Source organism: Trichosurus vulpecula, chromosome 5 (assembly GCF_011100635.1).
Source record: "Trichosurus vulpecula isolate mTriVul1 chromosome 5, mTriVul1.pri, whole genome shotgun sequence".
NCBI lineage: Eukaryota > Metazoa > Chordata > Mammalia > Diprotodontia > Phalangeridae > Trichosurus > Trichosurus vulpecula.
The window spans coordinates 25,834,591-25,855,066 of record NC_050577.1 but is presented as its reverse complement, the minus strand read 5'-3'; the positions used below and the strand labels follow the sequence as shown (position 1 = coordinate 25,855,066).

General features: G+C 39.3%; 1 protein-coding gene across 7 annotated transcripts in view; it reads left to right on the top strand.

Annotated features, from left to right (window-relative positions):
* Positions 1-20,476, top strand: part of RBMS3 (RNA binding motif single stranded interacting protein 3) — a 758,966-nt gene that overhangs the window by 199,706 nt on the left and 538,784 nt on the right. For all 7 annotated transcript variants that reach the window (XM_036759106.1, XM_036759112.1, XM_036759109.1 and 4 more), the window contains exon 3: positions 19,232-19,290. In XM_036759106.1, coding sequence (XP_036615001.1) covers positions 19,232-19,290 — 59 coding nt within the window. The remainder of the gene's footprint in view (positions 1-19,231; positions 19,291-20,476) is intronic.

Genomic DNA, 20,476 nt, shown 5'->3' with positions numbered 1-20,476 from the left:
TAGGATCCTGGGCAAGTCATTTAATTGCTCAGTGTCTCAGGCAACTCTCCAAGACTGTTACAGAGAAAGTGCTAACAAGTGATAGAGGGAGTTTGCTTTTAGTAGTGAAGTCACAAACCTATTCTCTCTCTCTCTCTCTCTCTCTCTCCATATATATATATATATATATATATATGTATATATATATATATACATATATATATGTATATATATATATGTATATATATATACACATATATATACACACACATATATATGTGTGTATACATATATATCCATACACACAGATAGATAGATATGACGTGAGTCTCTTAATGCAAAAATTTGGCTCATGTAAAGAGCAAATTAAGTTCTAACATAATGTTTCTAAGTAAATTCTCATTATATGATATAACACATTTCCAAAGCAACAAGTCCAAAGGTCATAGCCCAAGAAATCAAAGGATGCAAATGACATATCTAAGAAGAAATTCAAAGAAGAAATCTGGACCATCCCAGACCTAAATTGAAGGGAGAACCTTAGAGAACATCTATTCCTAGTTCCCCATTCTCCAGAGACAGAAACTGGAACCCAGAGAAGTAATGGTACTTGCATACAATCCTATGACCAGTTATGGCAGAGCTAAGCCTAGAACTTTGGGTTTCCTGATCCCCATGTCTTTACTGGTTGCATTACATTATACTAGGAACAAACTTCAGCTTGTGCTAAACCACTTGGGAAAGTCAAATAAAGCCAGTGAGTAGTTTTATAATTTAACTGGAAATGGAAGTGTATTTATTTATATGTACTAAATACTGTATAGTCTCCTCTTACAGGATAAAGTTTCCCAGGATTACTGTTTTCATCACTGTAATTAACTATTGGCATAATTTTCAAATCATTATATCTTATTTTATTTTTCTGATTTACTATCCTATGATGGAACACAGTGGTCCTAAATAATAATGTTCAAATATCCCTGAAGAGAAACTAGTATATTCCCTGCTAGCTTGTTCTCTTGCCTGCTTTACACGTTTTTACTATCTCTGTCTATACAATAATTTTCCTCTTCTTAACATTGTCGTTGCTTTGTTGTTTTTAAAGTAAGCTTAAAATTTATGCCCTAAAAACACTGAAAGAACACAAATACTCCCGAGTCTTTTTCTGCTGCTCTTTTTTATCCTGCCTTTCATTGTGTCTTTAGATCCCTCAGTGTCCAACATAGTGACTTGTGTGCAGTAAGTGCCTAATGATGGCTTATTGAATTAGATTATAAGAAAATACAGGGTATTAAAATAGAGTGAGCACAGGGTCTGAACTCAGAACACCTGGGCTCAAATACCATCTCTGACACTGCTGCTCTGGACCTCAGTCTCCTCACATGAAACATGATGGAGTTATACTATATGGTCTCTGAGTCCCTTCCAGCTTATTATCCATGATCCTGAAATCTGTGAAATGATTGGGTTGGATGGGGTGAATCCATGGATATGGGGCCTCTTCCCATTGGTGTAGATCTCATGCCATCCACACCTTTTCATTCTGTGTGATTCTTATTCATGCCTTAAAAGTGATCCATAAATGGTCTATCTAGCAAGCTAGGTGTCTGGGTCTCTTAACATTTTGGCAGTACCAGTGTAGCCCGTGGGTTGTCTCTCTTTTATCTCTTACTCTCATGTGCCCCAACTGTCTCTTTTTCTAACCCTGTATTTCCTAGATGACATCTTTATGTTGCTTCTTGTATGCAAATAACTGCTGAAAATACAATAAAGACTACTTGTGTCCATTGTTAAGGTCTTTGTTGTGCTTGGGTCATCCATAACTTTTATTCTTTGGAGGCTGCGGTGTTCCAGGATTCACTGCCATTAATCATCAACAAAAGAATACTGGTCTTATAAAGATTGCATTCTTTGTCAATGATTAGCTTGAGGATCATTAAAAGCACTATTCATTTGCCCAGATTCTATCCTGCCCAGCCTCTCCCTTTTATTCACTTCTAATTGCATCTACTCATTAGTCAATTGAAGATACATGTGTCTACTTATGACCTGAGTCCTATGAAAATAATTGTTTTAGTAAGAAATGGCAAGCATCCCTGATTGATATTCTCTAGCTAATGTCTACCAAAAAGAACAAAGAAAAAAATTACATAATGATTTGTCCAGAGCACTGAAGAAATTGGTACAAAGAATTATAAGAAGATGGTTATTCTTTGCCTTAGCATTGAAATGATGATGCTATCCAGTGGAGCAAAATAATACTTGTAATGAGAAGATCACATTATAACGTTAATAATTTCTGTAATATTGAAAACTCATTGCAGAAGTGGTTATAGAATAGGTACATCAACCCATCTGTGAGAGTGGCAGGCATGGTATATATGCATGTGCCCTTTATTTTTTAACAAATGTTGGTCATAGTCAAGACCAATAATGCCAAACAAATAGACACAGATCCCCATGAGACACATATTGACTTAGAAAACCACAAATTAATATGATTTATAGTTGATTGTATTTTTATTCATTTTGTTAAACACGTCTCAATTTTATCTTAATTTGGTTTGAGCTGTACTAGGGCATTTTGTTAGCAAGCAGCCTGAGTTTGACACCTCTGGTCAAGTCTATGAGCCTATTACCGTCTTCTTACAGAATGACTTCTAGTGGGAAAACACACACAAAGGATGAGCATTTTTATTTTTGGCATAGGTGACTTTAAGTGTGGGAACTCCCTTCACCAAAACAGTTTACAACCAGTCTTTGACTTATTAGCGAAGTGCTGTCTTAAAGAGTTGTAAAAGCAGAGAGCGGTTAAGCGAGATTACATAGTTGGTAACTTGGAGGATCAGATTTCCTGAAGTCAATTACATGTATATAAAATGTATGTTGATATCCCTATCTCTACACTAAACACAGTGTAATATCCTTGGAAATGAAAACAATAAACAACAACAAGAAATTTCTTGAATCATCTTTAAATTTATACTTTTGATGTCAAGATTTATTTTATTTTGAATAATAGGTTCTGCCTAGATTAGGGCTATTAATGACAAGAAGTAAAAAATAAAATGCTTTCTGGAAGTCATGCATTTCACATTAAGGCTCTAGACCGAGCTAAAACTTTTATCTGTGAACAATGGTACATTGAACCAAAGCACAAAGTTGTACTTAAATAATGAACTCTAGTATTAGCAATGTTACCAGAAAAGAAAGGACTGAATTTTCAAATTCTCTACTGCTGCAGACACCAGACATTATTCTATAGCCCTGTGCTTATACATGTGTGTTCATCAGTGTACACAAGCCTCCATAAATTCCTCACTTAACAAAGAGGATTCTTTCCTAGAAATTATTTATTAGAGCGAAAAGACATCAAGTGAAGAATTATGGTTCTTATGCGGGTTTTATTGTGTGTAGATTAGCATTTTAGTTTGCAAGAAGGGAAAGAAGAAGGGGGAGAAAAAAATCAGAGGTGACAAGGGGGAAGGAAAGAGATTCCAGAATGGTTTACTGTGTGATAAAAAGAAAGTAAATTCTAGATAGAAATATGACTTTCAAAATTTTACCTCTAGGGAGGTAAATTAGCTTCTGTTGTTGCCTCCCTCTCCCTGCTTCACCCAGAGGAAGAAGGCCTAGGCATCTGCTGCAGCCCCAGTTCACTGCCTTAGTACTCCCCACAGAGCTGAAGGCACCTTGGAAATTGAACCAAACACCCAAAGGGGCCACCACACACCCTAGCTCTTTCCTAGCCAAGTATCTTCCATGGCAGTTAACCACATTGGGATGCAGTCAAGCTTAGTCATGACAGCTGGAAGCTCCTGCTTTACTTAGCTGCTGGTGCCATGAAGCTTCAGTCCAAGGGACACAGAAACAAGAAGAAAATGGGGGAGATAAGCAGCTGGTTTGTGGTGGGTGTGGGAAAGGCTGAGTGCTGACTGGCTTTTCTCTTGATCCATTCAAATAAGTGGCCAACAGCTGGGAGCTCTTTGCTATTGTTTTAACTGATCCTTTTATCTATCTTTAATGCCACATTCAGAAACCACCTAACAGGTGTGTTTTGCTTTGTGAACAAAGGTTTAAGTAATGGAGTACTCTCACTGTAATGAAAACATATCTCATGAATGTGAGGAATTCACACAAGATGTTTCTAGGTAGGGCTCTAAAGAATTATCATTTGATAGCCCAAGTTAATGGAGGGAATGAGAAGCAAAGTTCAATCAAATGTCACCAAAATGGTGGCATTGGAATCCACCCTATGATTTTTATCTTGCCATCTCCTGACTCATCCATTAAAGTCCCTTTATGAGTGTCTCCTTGTGGTGTTCAGGTGATACTATAATTTTCAAAGGCTATGTCAGTTGAGTTTAATCGCTGACAGGTCCAATCAAGATGAAAAGAAAGTCAGAACAGGATTGTGATATGCATGAAACCACCTGAGGACCAGGCTAGCTAGGTTTAGAAAAAAAAGCTTCATCTATTTAGCAGAAGTCTGGGTGCCCCATTGTAGAGGCCTTGCTGTTTGCATGAGAAAAGGGCGAATGTACACTGATGAAGTAGTGAATCCTTGCAATATAAAAGTGAGGTATTCCTTGAATCAATTGTGGTTCACTGAGCACGCTGCTAAAGTTCATTGACTTGTGGTGGGACTGAGGCTGAGAGAGGTTAAGCAAGCGGCTCAGTGTTAAAGAAATTTGAAAGCAGGTTCTCCTAAATCCACCTCTAACATTAAGTAGGTACTTTAAAAAAGGGGGAGGAACCTGAGGATGCTCAGTGGCAGGGAGAACTTTTCAAGTATGATCAGTCAACCAGCACTCATCTATGAAGCCACTCCAATGATTGTAGCTCTGTACTAGGCAAAGAGAACAAAATTCCAATAAAAGACACAATCTCTACATGCAAGGAGCCTAATTTAAACAAGAGAGACAACGTGGACATGTATGTGTGTACACTGACACACATACATGCAGGTATGCATGCATAAATACAAAATAAATAAATGAAAAATGAAAAATTGCAAATAGGCCTAAGTAGTTAAGCTTGAACAAAATGGTACTAGCATTTGGAAGAGTGAGGAAAGGCTTTAGGTCAAAAGTGCTGCTTCTGCTATGTCTTGAAGAAAGACTGAATTCTACAAGGTGGAAAAATGAACTGGTTATGTTCATTATTATTATTGCTATTATCGCCATCAATATTATAATATTATTATATTGGGCAATATATTTTATTATCATTAATATTACATTATTGATATTAATATTATTGAGTGATTTATATTTTTGGTTGATAATGATGATGATAATGTAGGGGATAATTTCTTTGTTGCTGTTGTTCAGCAACCCCCATGTGGGGTTTTCTTTACAGAGACACTGCAGTATTTCCTCCTCCAGCTCATCTTACAAATGAGGAAACAGAAGCAAGCAGGGTTGAGTGACTTCACCAGGCTCACACTGCTAATGTGAGGCCAGATTTCAACTCAGGAAGATGAGTTTTCATGACTCCAGGCCCACAGCTCTGTTCACTGTGCCACCTAGCTGCCCTGGTTAATTTCTAAATGCATGAAAATAAATAAGAAGGGATGATTTGGCAGAGAAATGACTTCTGGGAGTTTGAATTCAGCAAGGTGCCCACGCCGCTTTTGTCCCAGGAAAGAGAGATGAAGGGCCTGTTGAAGGAAATGATGAGCTCTCTCCCCACAGTGGACACACAGCTGTTCAGTGGCCTAGGGTGGAAAGCTGCCTAAACCGGTATTCAGTAAACTTCCATCTCTTGTCCTCCATACCTTCTGTTTGTTTCTGTTTTAGCTGATTTATTTTCTGTCCACTAGAAAACGAATTCTGCCAAATCAAAGTTACCTTTATGAGGTGGTGGTTTTGAGTACCGGATGCTTTTTTGTATTCCTTGCCATCTTGTGGTTGTTATTTTAAAAGGAATAAAGGAGTGCTTATACTCCTTAATCACAAAAGCGACTTTGAAAATGCTATAAAAGTCCCAAATTATAGCTGGTTGCACCATACTGTAATTCTTGAAGAGACCATATTCATAGAGAAATCAATAAAGTCCTCACCCAAGGATGGTCTATGGCTTGAAGCCTGTGGTTAAAATCTTTTTGTCTATCAAAAAACCTAGAGTGGCTGCCATTTGCAGCTCACTTTTCATTTTTTTTCCTCCAAAATTTCCCTTAATTTCCTCCCCCTCATTTAAGTACAGACAGTTCTAGAGGTGGAGTCAAGAGCATCTGGGTTGAAATACTACCTCATTTATTCCCCGCCTCTACAACAGTGAGCTGATTATTTAACCCCTTTCAGCTCAATTTACTCCTCTGTAAAATGGGGATAATAGCCCCTCACCTTATGGGGTTGTTGTGAAGACTGAATGAGAGAATGTATGACAAGCATTTTGCAGACATTAAAGCACACGCAAAAAATGTAAACTGCTAATTATCAGAAAATATTTATATCTGCCAAGTGCAGGCCACAGGGTCACTTATTGCTTTCGAATTTCTGATTTGCTTTGTGGTATGGCAGCTCCCCCTAGCCTTGAGTGACATGGGTCTCCAATCAATCAATTAAGCTCCTACTGTATGCCACTTAGTAGCAATAGAAACACAAAAGATAAAATCCCCACCCTCCAAGAGCGTATATTTTAATATCAAGAGTAAACAATTGCGTAAAATGCATAATATAAATCAATATGGGATAAGTATTCAAACCCATTCCAACTGAAACATTGAGGGATTTTAATTATACTGAAGTATATTGGGGTCCTTGAATGTAAACTATATAGAGGGCCTCTATTGGAGAATATATTTGCATATGAAAACCTCTTTTGCATATCTTCCCAATGGAAAAGAAAATCTAATATCCATAGACCTGAGGTACTATGTCATGCTAGGCCTCAGACCCAAATGTTTGTAAATGCCAGTAGGAGGAGGAGGAATAGGAGGAGGAAGAGTCACAATGATAGTGTCAGTGGCAGTAGTGGCGTGGTGGTGGTGATGGCAGTGTGGTGGTGGTAGTTATCATCATCGTCACCATCATCATCACTGCCATTTTATTTCTATTCGTAGGGATACCCTTGTACTTCCCTTTCTGCACTCTCTCACCCAGCAGGTGTTAGGGATAAGGTCACTTGGGTAAGGGCTATAATTTGTGGCCTTGGAAACAAGCCACGGCCCCTTGGTCCAACACTTGTGTTCCTCTGCAGCTGCAGCCATTTTACCTTTCGCTCTCTTGGCCTCAGTTTCCTCATCTGAAAAATAAGATTAGACTAGATGATGTCTGAGGGTCTTCACTGCCCTTCAGACCCCTGTCGCATTTGCTGTCTGCAGTTGAGTCCACCTGCCTTTGGGTCATAACAATGGAAATCATTAGAAATGCTAATATTTTCCTTCCTGAGTACTGGGAGATGTTTGGGAGTCTGGAGTGAAGACTTGAACAAAGGATTCAACAAAGGCGTTTTGAAGCCAGCCTGGCAATCAGCACAAAGGGCCCCTCGCATGTAGCTAAAGTAGGCGACATTATAACGTCATAGGACTGTCTCTTGCATTTCTTTGTATGTCTAGTGATTAGCACATTGCCCGGCAAACAGCAGATGCTTAATACATGCGTGCTAACTGATTGACTTTTAGAATCAGAAGGAGCCTTGGAGATAAGTTAGTCCCATCCTTGTCAGAATGCACAGACAGAGAACATGCCAACATGGGTGATGACAAAGGGTCAAAGTTGTGGAATGGGACAGCCAACATATTGGGGGAGGAAAAGGGAAGGCAGACCCTAGGGCTGCATGTGAATCTTCATGAAGTATTCAGTAGGGGTCAGGTTTGACTAGAAGGAAGCTTACAGACTGAAGGGACTGAAATAACTTCAGGGCACTGTATGTAAGGACTGTGATAAAGGCATAGCATTTGTCAAGGGGTTTGTGTGTCTCTCACACACACATACACAGCACAGAGATAAGGAATACATTGAAAACATTTAACTCCCACAACTTCAGATGGATCAAACGAATGTATTAAATACACTATCCCAGGTCCTAGGCACACTAGGGCCTTGCTCTCAGGGACCTTAGATTATCTCTGTAGCCATCCATATTTACAGCTGCCTCTATTTCTTTTCCCTTCTGTAGCATACACCAGACTACATTAGAGCCATATTTCACTGGGGAATTCTGGTCCTCCAGAGTCATGCATATATTACAAATAAATCATTTTTAGCCACTAGCATAGAATGATTACCAGGACCAAGATTTTAGAAACAAGTCTATCTAAGATATAAACTATAACTATAAACTATAAGCATATGTATGTGTGTATGTGTGTATACACATATATAGACACACATGTGTATGTGTGTCCATGCGTCTGCATATAGAAACATTATATATACATATTTAATGCAGATATAGATATATACATATACATACATATGCACTAAGACGTATTGTATTTACACATATATGTGTAACATATATACACACTAAAGATGTGTATATGTATATACACCAAGCCTTGTCAATATATAAATGTATATATAGATTGTTGTTCAGTTGTTCAGTCATGTCTGATTGTTTTGACCTCATGGACTGTATTGTCCATGGGGTTTTCTTGGCAAATATGTTGTATACATATGTTGTATACTTATGTATCTTTTACACACGTATTTTTTGGCCTGGACCTGTGATTGCACAGGTGTGGGGAATTCCTGGCGGGAAAATCCTGTGTCCTTATGCAGATTGGCACCTTATCCACAACTTAAGGCTTCAGAAAGTTACGCAAGCCAGGGATGTTACTATATCCTAACTAAATAGGATATAGCATTTGACCAAAGAAGAAGAAAACAGCTCCTGCCATGCTAATGCAGTGGATTATTTGCTAAAAAGCATCGACTTTTATGTGTAAAAAATGAACAAAAGAGCTCACCCTGCTTTTCTTTGGAGGCTTGCAAATTAAACAACAGGTTTCTTGAATTTCCAGCATTCTCTTTGAATAGTATGACTAATAATCTTACACATAGTAGACACTTAATAAATATGGAATATAATAGAATGGTCCTCAAATAAAAAAACCTTTATTTTTATAAACATTATTTATACATTTTGTTTTTCACATTAGCATCTATCAATCAACAAGCGTTTCTTAATTTCATTTCTGAATATTTCCCTTCCCCTACACAGTGAGTGTCCCCTGTAACAAAGGATAATTAAACAAAGAAACAAAGAAAGCAAAACATGAGCCAAGTTTCACAGTGTATATGATATTTCACAACCATAGATCCCCACCTCTGCAAAGAAGGGAGGCAGGGTCACATGCTCAACTCTCCTCCAGGCCGAGCATTCTGTTCTGTTTCTTTTCCCATTTACATGAGTATTCACTAAGTATGTTGTTTTCTTATTTCTAAAGCTAATCCTTTTGAACTCTGGGAGTATCAGTTGGAGGTCCCAAGTCAATAATGCAGTAAAAACTATCACACTGGCCTAGAAGAGACAGCCCAGCTTGGCACACTGTCTCCATGAGTGCCTCACTTCTTTCCAGGGAGTAGATTAATCATTGGGTCTGGCTGATTATATTTAACTTTGCCAGTTCAGAAGCAGATGGTGTCTCAAATGGATGTGTCTCTAACTTTTGATCAAACTTTTCAGCACAGTTTATTCATTATGGGAGGGGCTGTCAAAGTGACATAGCTGTGAATCTGAGTCTATGAAGCCCTTTCTTCTCTGGCTTGAGATGTTCATGTGTATTTTGGGGGGGGGGGGGGCGGAGTTCACATAGGTGTCAAAATTTTATTTCCTTCACATCTTCACATGACTAAAGATGGATTAAATGAGAGAAAGGGCTCTGTAAGAGTTTCCAAACAAAATAGGGGAGAGAATTTCAAGACATTGCTTCTGGCTTTACTTCCCTGCTCAGTAGGAAATAACTGTAAACCCTAATTGTGCCTCAAACCCCACTATTTTTAAAGAAGCAAGTGGGACTGTGAAAACCTATCCAGAGCCCTACAAAGGAAAGCCTTTCACCTCATTAGGAGGCCCAGGTCTCCACCTGCGATAGTTGCATCACACCTGTTCTATGGCCATGGACAAGTTGATGGAGAGAGTTCACCCGCCAATTCAACCAAATTGAAAGAGCTGGATTTATCTTTGATGCCTTGTGTATAAGAAGCCCTTATTAAATTTGTTCTTGCGTTGAATTACCACATGTCCTTGATTTCTTGGTAACTCCTTGAGCGTAGTAGATGTTTAGTAGGTTATATGATTTTTTAAAACAACCTTTAAATACTGATAAGCAGCTTGGAGCAATATAAATAAATGTGAAGTGTCAATCAGCTACTGAGTTTTGGACTTTTTCTATTGAGGAAGAACGTTTGGATATCTAGTTGTGTTTGGAAAAAGATCCTTCATAAACATCAAATTGTGTTGGGTGAGTATGTGACTGGGAGATGAAGCTGCATCTACTAAACAATCCATAGTCAATGTTTCTCTGAGAAGGACCCTGGGAGGGAATTCTGATGTTGCTTTCAGAAGATAGGTGAGCCAAACACAGAAAGAATTACCATTCCATAATTAAGCATGTTTTCAGTTTATTCATTTGCTTTCCCCAAGTAACTCAGACCTTTGACCAATATAATTTTATTCATCTTAATGATATTCCACAAGGGAACCAACATCTCGGCAGTATTTTCTTGATTGCAGAAACAAGAAAAAGAAGCACAGAAAGATGATATGGATAGGACAGAGAGAGAGAGAGAGAGAGAGAGAGAGAGAGAGAGAGAGAGAGAGGAGAGGAGATGAGAGGGAGGGAGGAGAATGCTGGGACTAGAACAAGGGCCTCTTGACATCCAGGATACTGTCTTATTAATTAGGTCATAATTAGGTTTCTAGTGTAACTTTAGCTCCCAACATGTCAGGGACATAATAATAATAATAATAATAATAATAATAATAATAATAATAATAATAATAATGGTTGATAGAAGGCCCAAAGGGCAAAGCACAAAATATGTTTGTGATTTTTTTGGGAATCTAGAACCAAAGGAATTCAAATAAGATGATGAAGGAGCTCAAGCTCATGCTCTATGAGAATCAATTTGTTGAAGACATTGTGGATGTTGACCTTAGAGAACAAAAGTCTTAGGGGGTCATGGGATCTGTATTGATATTGCTGTTGATATGAAGTGCTTAAATATCGAACAGGTATTATATAGGGAAGCTAAAATGTCTTTACGAAGTTTTAAGCTTTAAAAGATTAAAACTTTTGGGTGACCCTGTATTTGTTCTTTGCCCCTTCAAAGTTCAGTTCAGTTCAGTAATTACCTTCTAAATGAAGTTTTCCCTGACCTCTTGTGTGCTAATGTGCCTCCCCTCACACATAAAAAGATACACTGCATTCATTCACTCATTGTATGTGCCCTTGTATGGGTACTTGTGTGTGTTAGGTCCCCTCATAGAATATAGTCTCTTAGAGGACAGCTCCTGGTTTTACTTTTGTTTTTCATCTCTCTATCCCCAGCACAGTGGTTGGGGCATCGTATCCTCCTGATAAATGCTTCTTGGTTGGTTGTTGAGCTGGGAGCAAAGGCTGGAAGTGGGTTGATTTCAGATCCTAGTTGTGACAAACTTCCTAAAAATTAGGGCTACCCAAAAGTGAAATGGGCTGCCTTGAGAGCAGAAGGCAACCCTTCAGTAGAGTTTTTAAGCTAGGATTGGATGGTTCAGATGATAGATTCAGGGATGGATAGATAGATAGATACGTACATACATAGATACATAGATGGATGGATGGATTTGTAATTACATAGCTACATAGATGGATGGGTGGAGGATGGTTGGCTAGATAGACAATAGATCAGATAAATATACATAGATGATAGAAATAAATGTATGGCTATATTTATCAATCTATACAATACATATATACACATATGCGTATCTGTGAACATATGTACACATCAAATACATATACATATAGGTACCTACAGAAATAAATATATAGGTACATGTATTCGCAAATGTTATATGTGTTTATGCATGTGTACATGTATGTATATTGTATATGTGTATATTTGTGCATATATGTGTTGTATGTTTGTTGTGAAGGGGGATTTTTGTTCAGGGAAGAGTGTGACCAAAGGGTCTCCGAGGCTCTACAAGGTCTAAGATTCTGAGATTCCATGAGTGCTTTGTGGCTTCCATCTATGTTGGGACACCCTATACTTTTCTCCATGTTTCACAAACTTTCCAAAGTTCACTACCACACAGCACTTTTACTTCAGAAGCTTTAAAAATTGTCATTCATGTGTATATGCCAAATGATGTGCATGTATATCTATATGTGTGTGTATACATTTGCTCACATATATACATGTGTGTATATGAATATGTGCCTCAATATATCTGTAAGTAGAATAGATGGAAAGATGATAGATAGATAGATAGATAGATAGATAGATAGATAGATAGATAGATAGATAGAATAGAAAAAGGTAACTTACCATAGTATATAGAAAGCTGTCCTTGGAGCCAGGAAGAGCTAGACAAATATATGGGAGTGTGACCCAGAGTAACTTTCTTAACCTCTCAGTGCACCAGCTATCATTAAATTGGAGAGCGGTGCTGATATACATTCAGAGGGAATTCATCACCAAGTGTTCCCCACACCAATGAAATCATAGGTCTACCACAGACTCTAATCTCTCTCTACCTCCCTTCTCTCTGTCTCTGTCTCTGTCTCTCTCTGTCTCTCTCTCTCTGTCTCTCTCTCTCTCTCTCTGTCTCTCTCTCTCTCTCTCCATTTAGAGGCAAAGCAGTGAGATATTCAAGTCTGTCAGTCCATCCATCTATTCCTTTTTTTTGTTTCTCTCCTAATGAAACAACTTTCTTCACTCACCTCAGTTCCTGACTTTGCAGGCACAGAGAATGCACTCTCAGTCATGCATAAACATCCCCCTTCTTTCCCTGTAGAGGCAGCTCAGACGTGGCTCAGTAACTAAGTGGTAGCTCAGTCCTTTCTTGGGGCATGGCCCATTTTCTCGATTTATGAAATCAGTTTGGATGCAGGAGGTTGTCACTGAACCATGAAATGAAATCCCCCTGTCCAGGGTCTAGACTGTATAGAGACTGTGTCATCCCTTCCTTCCTGTAACAAGCCCTCTGTGGTTCAATATCACAGTGTAGGGATGTATTGTGTCTGACTTAGCTTCAGGAAGTTCAGAGGATGTATTGACCTGACTGGGAACAAGAGGTGTGAGAGAATGTGTGACTGTGTGTGCGTGTGACTCTGTGTTTATGTGTGTGTGACTGTGTGTGTGTGATGAACATGTACCAATTTTAGAGGATTCCACCTTATTGTTTTTTGCAAAATGGAGTCAGCATATCTGTCATTTTTTAAAGACCGTGAAAGCAAACATAAAGTATTGATTAGGGCAGGGGAGATCACTGTCCTTGGAGTCAGAGGACCTAGGTTCAAATGCCATTGGCACCACTCCTTATCTGCATGACTTTGAGCAAGTCACTTAAGGCACCAGGCCTCTTTTCCAAGGGGTTTTTACTAGATTGCCTCCAAGGTACCTCCCTGTCTGTCCATCTACTTTGTATTTGTTTTTGTATGTGTGTATGTACGTATGTATGTGCATGTGTATAGGGCCCACATATATGTATATGTGTGGATAGGTATCCTCGATACACAGTCATTGCTTAATAAATCCTTGACTGACTTCTTCTGAAAACTTTCACCACCTGAAATCTTCTTTGTTGTCTCCCCCCAAACTCTATGATTACCATTTTTATGCGCTTATATTTATATTGTGTAAAGACAATAAGGTAAAATGGATGGAGAGCTGACCTTTGAGCCAGGATCACTTAGGTACTGGCTAGATATGACTCTGGGCACCATCACTTAACCTCTCAATACCCCCAGGCAACTCTCTAAGACCATGAATTACAGAAATAGTGTTAACTTGGACTGGTAGCATGAGTTCTGTACTTCTGGTATTCCCTATGAGGCAGCTCATGGTACAGCAGATAGAGCTCTGGGCCTGGAATCAGGAAGACCTGAGTTCAAATCCACCCTTACATACTAGCTGTGTGACCCTGGACAAGTCACTTAACCCTGTTTGCCTCAGTTTCCTCATCTGTAAAATGAACTGGAGAAGGTGATAGAAAACTACTCCACTATATCTTCCAAGAAGAACCCAAATGGGGTCATGAAGCATCTGACATGATAGAAAAACAACTCAGCAACAACATATAAATATTTATTCCATTCCCCTTCTCCTATGCCAGTAAAACTACAGGCTTGTATATAGCAATTGTTTTCTGTTCTGGTCAGAAACTCTGAAGGTCTTCCCCTCCTACTACTGTCTTTGGGATGGTAAATTGGACCATGTTTTGTCTCAATTCTTACCTAGCTCTTAGTCATTGGATGGGTGTGGCCTCAGACAAACTGAGACCTGGGAAAGACCTTAATTTAGAAAGGCCAAGGTCACCCAAAGCATCCTGGGCCATCCCCAGTTGCCTTGACCTTTGTCTTGCCACTGTACTCCAATGACTGGAGAAGAGAGTGAGACTGATGACTCTGGGCTTCTCTGTCTCATTCACATCCAATTCACGTGCAAGCCACAACAACAACAAAATCACAGGCCCATTCCTTAGCCTCGCAATCATGTTCAAGAGAGAGGCATAAGCTGGCTGAAGCATGACAAACCAAGGATTCTCCAAATGAAGCTGCCTTAGTCAATCAACAAGAATTTGTTAAGCTTCTACCATGTACCCAACACTATGCTAAGGTCTACAGATACAAAGAAAGGCAGAAATAAGTCCCTGTTCTCAAGAAGCTCACATTCTAATGGAGGAAACAAGATGGAGTCAACTTTGTGTAATCAAGCCGTTATCTCCATCTCTGTCTTTCTATATTCCTATCTATGGCTGTCTCATTGATGTGAGTAGGCATAGCTTTTATTTTTGTTTTCAGTCTTGAATTTTTATCTTGCATATAATCTGCATACTATAAATCTATAAGTGGTATAGATAATAGTAGATATAGACACTAGGGGTAATCTTAGAGGGAAGGAACTAAGATTAAGGAGAACTGACATTTGAAGGAAGTCACTGACACAGATGAGGAGACATGAGGGACAGCTGGGGAATATGTTTAGAGTAGAGAGATGGAGGGCTACATGTAAGGAACAGTAAGGTTCCTGGTGTCTCCCAATCACAAAGCATGTGAGGATGAGTAAGGTGTAAGAACCCTGGAATGTTAACAAGGATCCAAGTTATAAAGGGCTTTAAAAGTCAAATAGCAGCTTTTACATTTGGTTCTAGAGGCAATAGGGAGCTACTGCCATTTGTTTCATGAGGGCATGGGAAAGGGATCTAACAAGGTCAGATCCATGCTTTAGGAATATCACTTTGAAAGCTGAGTGGAAGACATACTGGGGTGGAGAGAGACTCAAGATGGGCACACTCACCATCACTCTTGAAAATACGGGTTTGGTGACTGATTATATGTCTTTTGCCCAGAGAAAAAGCCTAGCTAAGTACAGAATGACTCATTTCCGGGTTGTCCAAAGAGGGCTGAGTTTTTCAACTCCATGAATTATCAAGGACCCTCCATTAAGCTGTAGAGGAGCTGCTATCTGTGTCAGTGGAAGGAGTTACGTACAACAACTAAATCATAATTTTTTGAAGTATAGAATTATTTAATAAGAAATGTATGGTTCCTGATTTTTTTAAAGGGCAGTAGTTATACATCAGTTCATTGTATCCAAAGCTGTACAATATATTTTTGAACAGTTCAGAACAATCTTATCATAAGTGTGTCTGCTCGTTAGGAGAGAGGCATAATTTTTATTTTTGTTTTTACTCTTGAATTTTTACCTTCCATGTAACTTGTCATGTTATCGGTGCCCTCAGGCAAGAAAAAAGTGCTTCAGAGGGAGACTTCCCTGCCTTCTCAGACACCCTTTTTGAGATACATGTAGCTTTGCAAATGTAGACTTGTCCCATTACCCAAGGCAAATTAGCCATTTGTACCGGTTGGATGGAAAGGCTGTAAGTAACTCTAAATCATGTGTCATGTCTTGAACTTCCATTCCACTTATAGTGAGCACTGTGCAAGAAGCCAAGCAAACATCCATGACTGCTTTATGTGCAGCACTAAAAGACCTGGATTTGGAGTCAGGAGTCCCAGGATCACCTGGGTGACCTTAGGGTGTCACTTGACTCATCTGAGTCTCTGTTTCCTCATTTGGAAGATGAGGGGGTTGGACTAACTGGCCTCTGAGGTCCTTTCCAACTCTTAATCTTGTATCTGTTGAATGTGCCCAGTGACTCATTTTCTTGTTAGAGAATTCCTGGGGAGGAAAGTATGTTTTTTTCTTGGACTTGTGGCCAACCAGTCTTGGCAACGATTTGGTTTAAAACCGGATTTTCCCCTTGACTACTGGTGTGATCTTGGTCAAGTCAGTCTGGGCAGCATGGGATTGTGGAATTTAAAGTGGAAGGAATCTGAGATATCATCTACTCATAACCCTCATTTTACAGATAAGGAAACTGAGGCCTTACCCAAGGTTATAGAGGGATGAGTGGAGCAAAATCAGTACTCCAACCCAAGGACTCTCATGCCTCATCTATAAAATTAAAGGCTTTGGTAGAGAAAGGAAAGAGGAAGTGGGGTGGAGGAGGGGAGAGGATAAGTATGTATTAAGTACTTTGAGACAAAGAAAGGATTCTTAGCTTTGGTTGATTTTTTTAATTTTTTAAAATTATATTTTAATAATTATACTTCAATATAATTGTTTCCTTTGTAATCTTGTGCATTTTGTTTTATGCATTTTACAACATTATTTTGAGAAGGGCTCCATAAGCTTTATCTGGAAGGAATCCAGAACATCCAAAAGGTCTAGAACCTGTGGTCTAGATGTTCTCTAGGTTACTTCCTTTCTACCTCTAGATCTTAAGAGCTGATGAGGGACATATGTTGGTTATGAAATCCAGGAAATTCAAATTTCATCCTAAGTGGTCAATTTAAGTAATGTCTTCAACTCCCTCTCCCACTCTAACTTTTTCATTGGGTTGTAAACAGAAACCTTCATAAAGCCAAATTACATGAACTTGAACTCTCATCCTATGCCTTGACTTTCCTCTGGCCTCCAGGCTAATGAGCAATGAAATGCCTAAAATTCAGGCAGTGGATGGATGTTCCAACGAGAGCCAGACACAGAGAAGAGGTCCCAGCATAAGGTCTCCTGTATACAGTGTTTGTTTTATCTGGTGGCTAAAGGCATATATCTGTGGTAATGGAGGGACTGTAAGCTCCTTGAGGGCAGGGACTATCTTTTCCCTCGTCTTATATCCTCAGCCTCTGGCATATAGTAGGTGCTCAATAAATGCTTACCAATTGATTAGCTGAGAGTGGTATTACCAGAAATGTAGGGAGAAGAAATATGAGGGAGTTACAGACTTAAGAGTCCGAAAGGAAAGTTATCTTGTCCAATGCCTTAATAATCCAGACAGTAAAACTGAAGCCCACAGCGTTGGATTGCCTCAGTCCACATCAAACAGGAAGTAAATGGCAAAGGCGCTGGGGACTCTATTTCTGAATCCAAAATTTTTTTTTCTTATTATGCAGCCTTCATGGGCAGAGTAAGTTCAGTCTTAGGGCATCCCTTCTTTCCTCTTTCCTATGGTCGATAGCCATAGTGAGGCTCGTAATGAGGTCAAAACATCTGCAGTGATGAATTTCCAGGCAGAGTTACTATAAGATTGCAACATTTTCCTGGTGAGGGATTCCATTCATTTCAGAAAGGTGCTTCGCCAAGTTTCCTTTGGAAAATCTGGGGGAGGAGGCCAAGGAGGAAACTTATTTCCCTACGTGTTTCATGCCGAATAGATTGTGTCCTTTCAAAATAGAGAAGTACATTGGGTTTTGAATCAGTGGCTTAGTAATGCTAGCCAAGTGGTTTGAAAAGCTTAGCTGAGGCTCTGAACTTAATATAGACAAGTGGCTTTGGTACTGGAAGAATGTGGCCGATTAAGGCATGGAGGCTTCTGAGAGCAGTAACACGTTCTTATGCATCTTAGGCAAGTTTGAGATCATAGGTTCACAGGAATTCAAAGTTAAAAGGGGAGTCACAGGTAGCTAGTCCAAGTCATTCTAGATAAAAGAGCCCTTCTGCAGTGTCCTAGAAACTGACCTCCTTACTTCCCTACCTCAAGCAAGAGGAACCCACTCTCTCCTAAGGAACTTCATTCCATTTTAGGGCAACCCTAACTGTTGCCAGGTTGTTTTTGCTGTTTGTTTGTTTGTTTTAACCCCAAGCTTGAATCTGCTTCTTTGCAACATACACCTATTTCTTTCTAATTCTGGCATCTGGGGCCAAACAGAATTTCTCTTCTACCTCATAATGTTTCTCTAGGCTGAGCATCCTCTATCCTTTTGACTCAACTTCATCTGGCCTGAGCTCAAGCTCCTTGCCCATCCTGGCTGACTTCCACTAGACAGACTCCTTCCAGCTTATCAACGTCTTTCCTAAAACCAAATGGCCAGAACTAAACACCCTGCTCTTGATGTGGTCTGGCTGGGGAAGAGTATAATAGGATTATCATTTATTTATTCCTGGATACAGATTTTCTTGACTGCCATAAACTCACAGTCTCCTAGACTCATAGATTTCAAAATTCCAGAGGTCAAACTACCCCAAAGATCTGAAGGTTTTAGAGCCCGTAATATTAATATGAATGTATTAAACATATTACTGTTTTTATAACTATGGCTATTATTAGTAACAATTGTAGTTTCTGGGCATGATCTGTATGTGGTCATTTTATTTTGATTTAAAAACTTCTCCATGCCTGTCTACCTTATTTGTGCAAGTGTCTGCAGATGAACTTGGAAGAAAAACAAACTCAGAGAAATAACTTTCTGTTTGTAAGAAAAAGCATCCATGCAATCTCTTACTTTGCTCCTAATGCTATGCAACTAGACCTAATCATCCCCTTCCCCCCAAAAGACCTGGCATGTTGACTTTTTAAAGGCCCAGCTCAGGACAAACTTTATGAAGCACATTCCTAAGCTGTGAAAACTAGTTAAAAGAGGTCATCCAGGTGTGACAGCTTAGCACCTTGGTTATTTCTTGAGTTGTTTGTTGTCTCTGCACATGTGTTGATAGTCTGAACAAAATATTGGAAGCACCTGCATTGAATTTATTCTATGGCATGTAAAGGAAAGATGTAATGACCTGTCTTTTTTTTCCTCCCATAGGTATGGAAAAATTGTTTCCACAAAGGCAATTCTTGACAAAAACACAAATCAATGCAAAGGTATGTGCTAGAGAGCCCCTTCCCCAAGTTGTCTGGTTTATGGAGCGGTGGGGTGGACTGATTCCCATTCTGTGGCCAAGGCCCTCACGCTGGCTCCACATTGGGCTCTGGCTCTGGCTGTGCAATCAACATCACGTACAGTATATTGCAAACATATTTAATAATGCCGATGCTTTGATGAGTTGTATTTCCAGTAACATTGCTCATTAATTTTTTTCATTAACAAACAAAATGAAAATCACAAATCAGAACAAGTTTCAAATTGCTTCAGCAGAAAACTAAATTACCTCCTAACCACATTGTGTCTTCTGATTTGAATGATATCTTCAGTGATGCAGATTGATTTCCTATATGAAAATGAGGGGCCCTTGGGAAAACTCTCCCGTGCAAAACGTGTTTTAATTTTGGTGTTCTGGAAAGCTTTGGCTAAGTTATTACAAGAGAAGAGGGTTTCTTTCGTAGAGGGTCTATTGAGTCTGGGTTGGAAGTGTTAAACAGTCCATAAGATCTGAGAGCTGTGATCTAAATGGATTCCATCTTTTTATTGAGTCCTCGGAAGTACCGCCATGGTTGTTAGACTGTATGCGTCTTCATGTTTGGCGTATTCCCTCTTCAAAAAATACATGAAAGGATTATGTTAAATGGCTTATGAAATCACTCCAATTGATCTTGTATCACGCAGTTGGGCTATTGAATTGGCATTCCTGTTCAAACATGTGTTATTTGTGGTACTAATCCAGTTGGCAATGCATGATTGGTTTCTGGGATTGGGTTTGAGCCCCAAAGACTTTAAATAGGCAACACTCACCACTCTTTTACATTTCAATTTAGGCAAGATTAAATGTTAGTAAAGAATGGCATCTCCCTTTGATTTTCTGAGTATATCCTAACGAGAAGTTTGGTGCCTTTCCAGTCTTTCAGTTGACAAGAACAAAGTAGGGCCAGACCTAGGGGTGGTGATATAACTCAACAAGTGGATAATCACACACCACTCAGGCCACAAATATATATTAAGACTATTAGTTTCAAGCCACTGTCCTATATGCTGTGGGGGCATAGCCTTGACTAGGATGGGGAGGACAAGGCTTAGCACCAGGGCTGTCCATTTGAAGGATGTGGGCAACAATTTTAATCCTTCAGAAGCATGGAAACAACCAAAATTGGCACCTAATTAACAAAAATGATT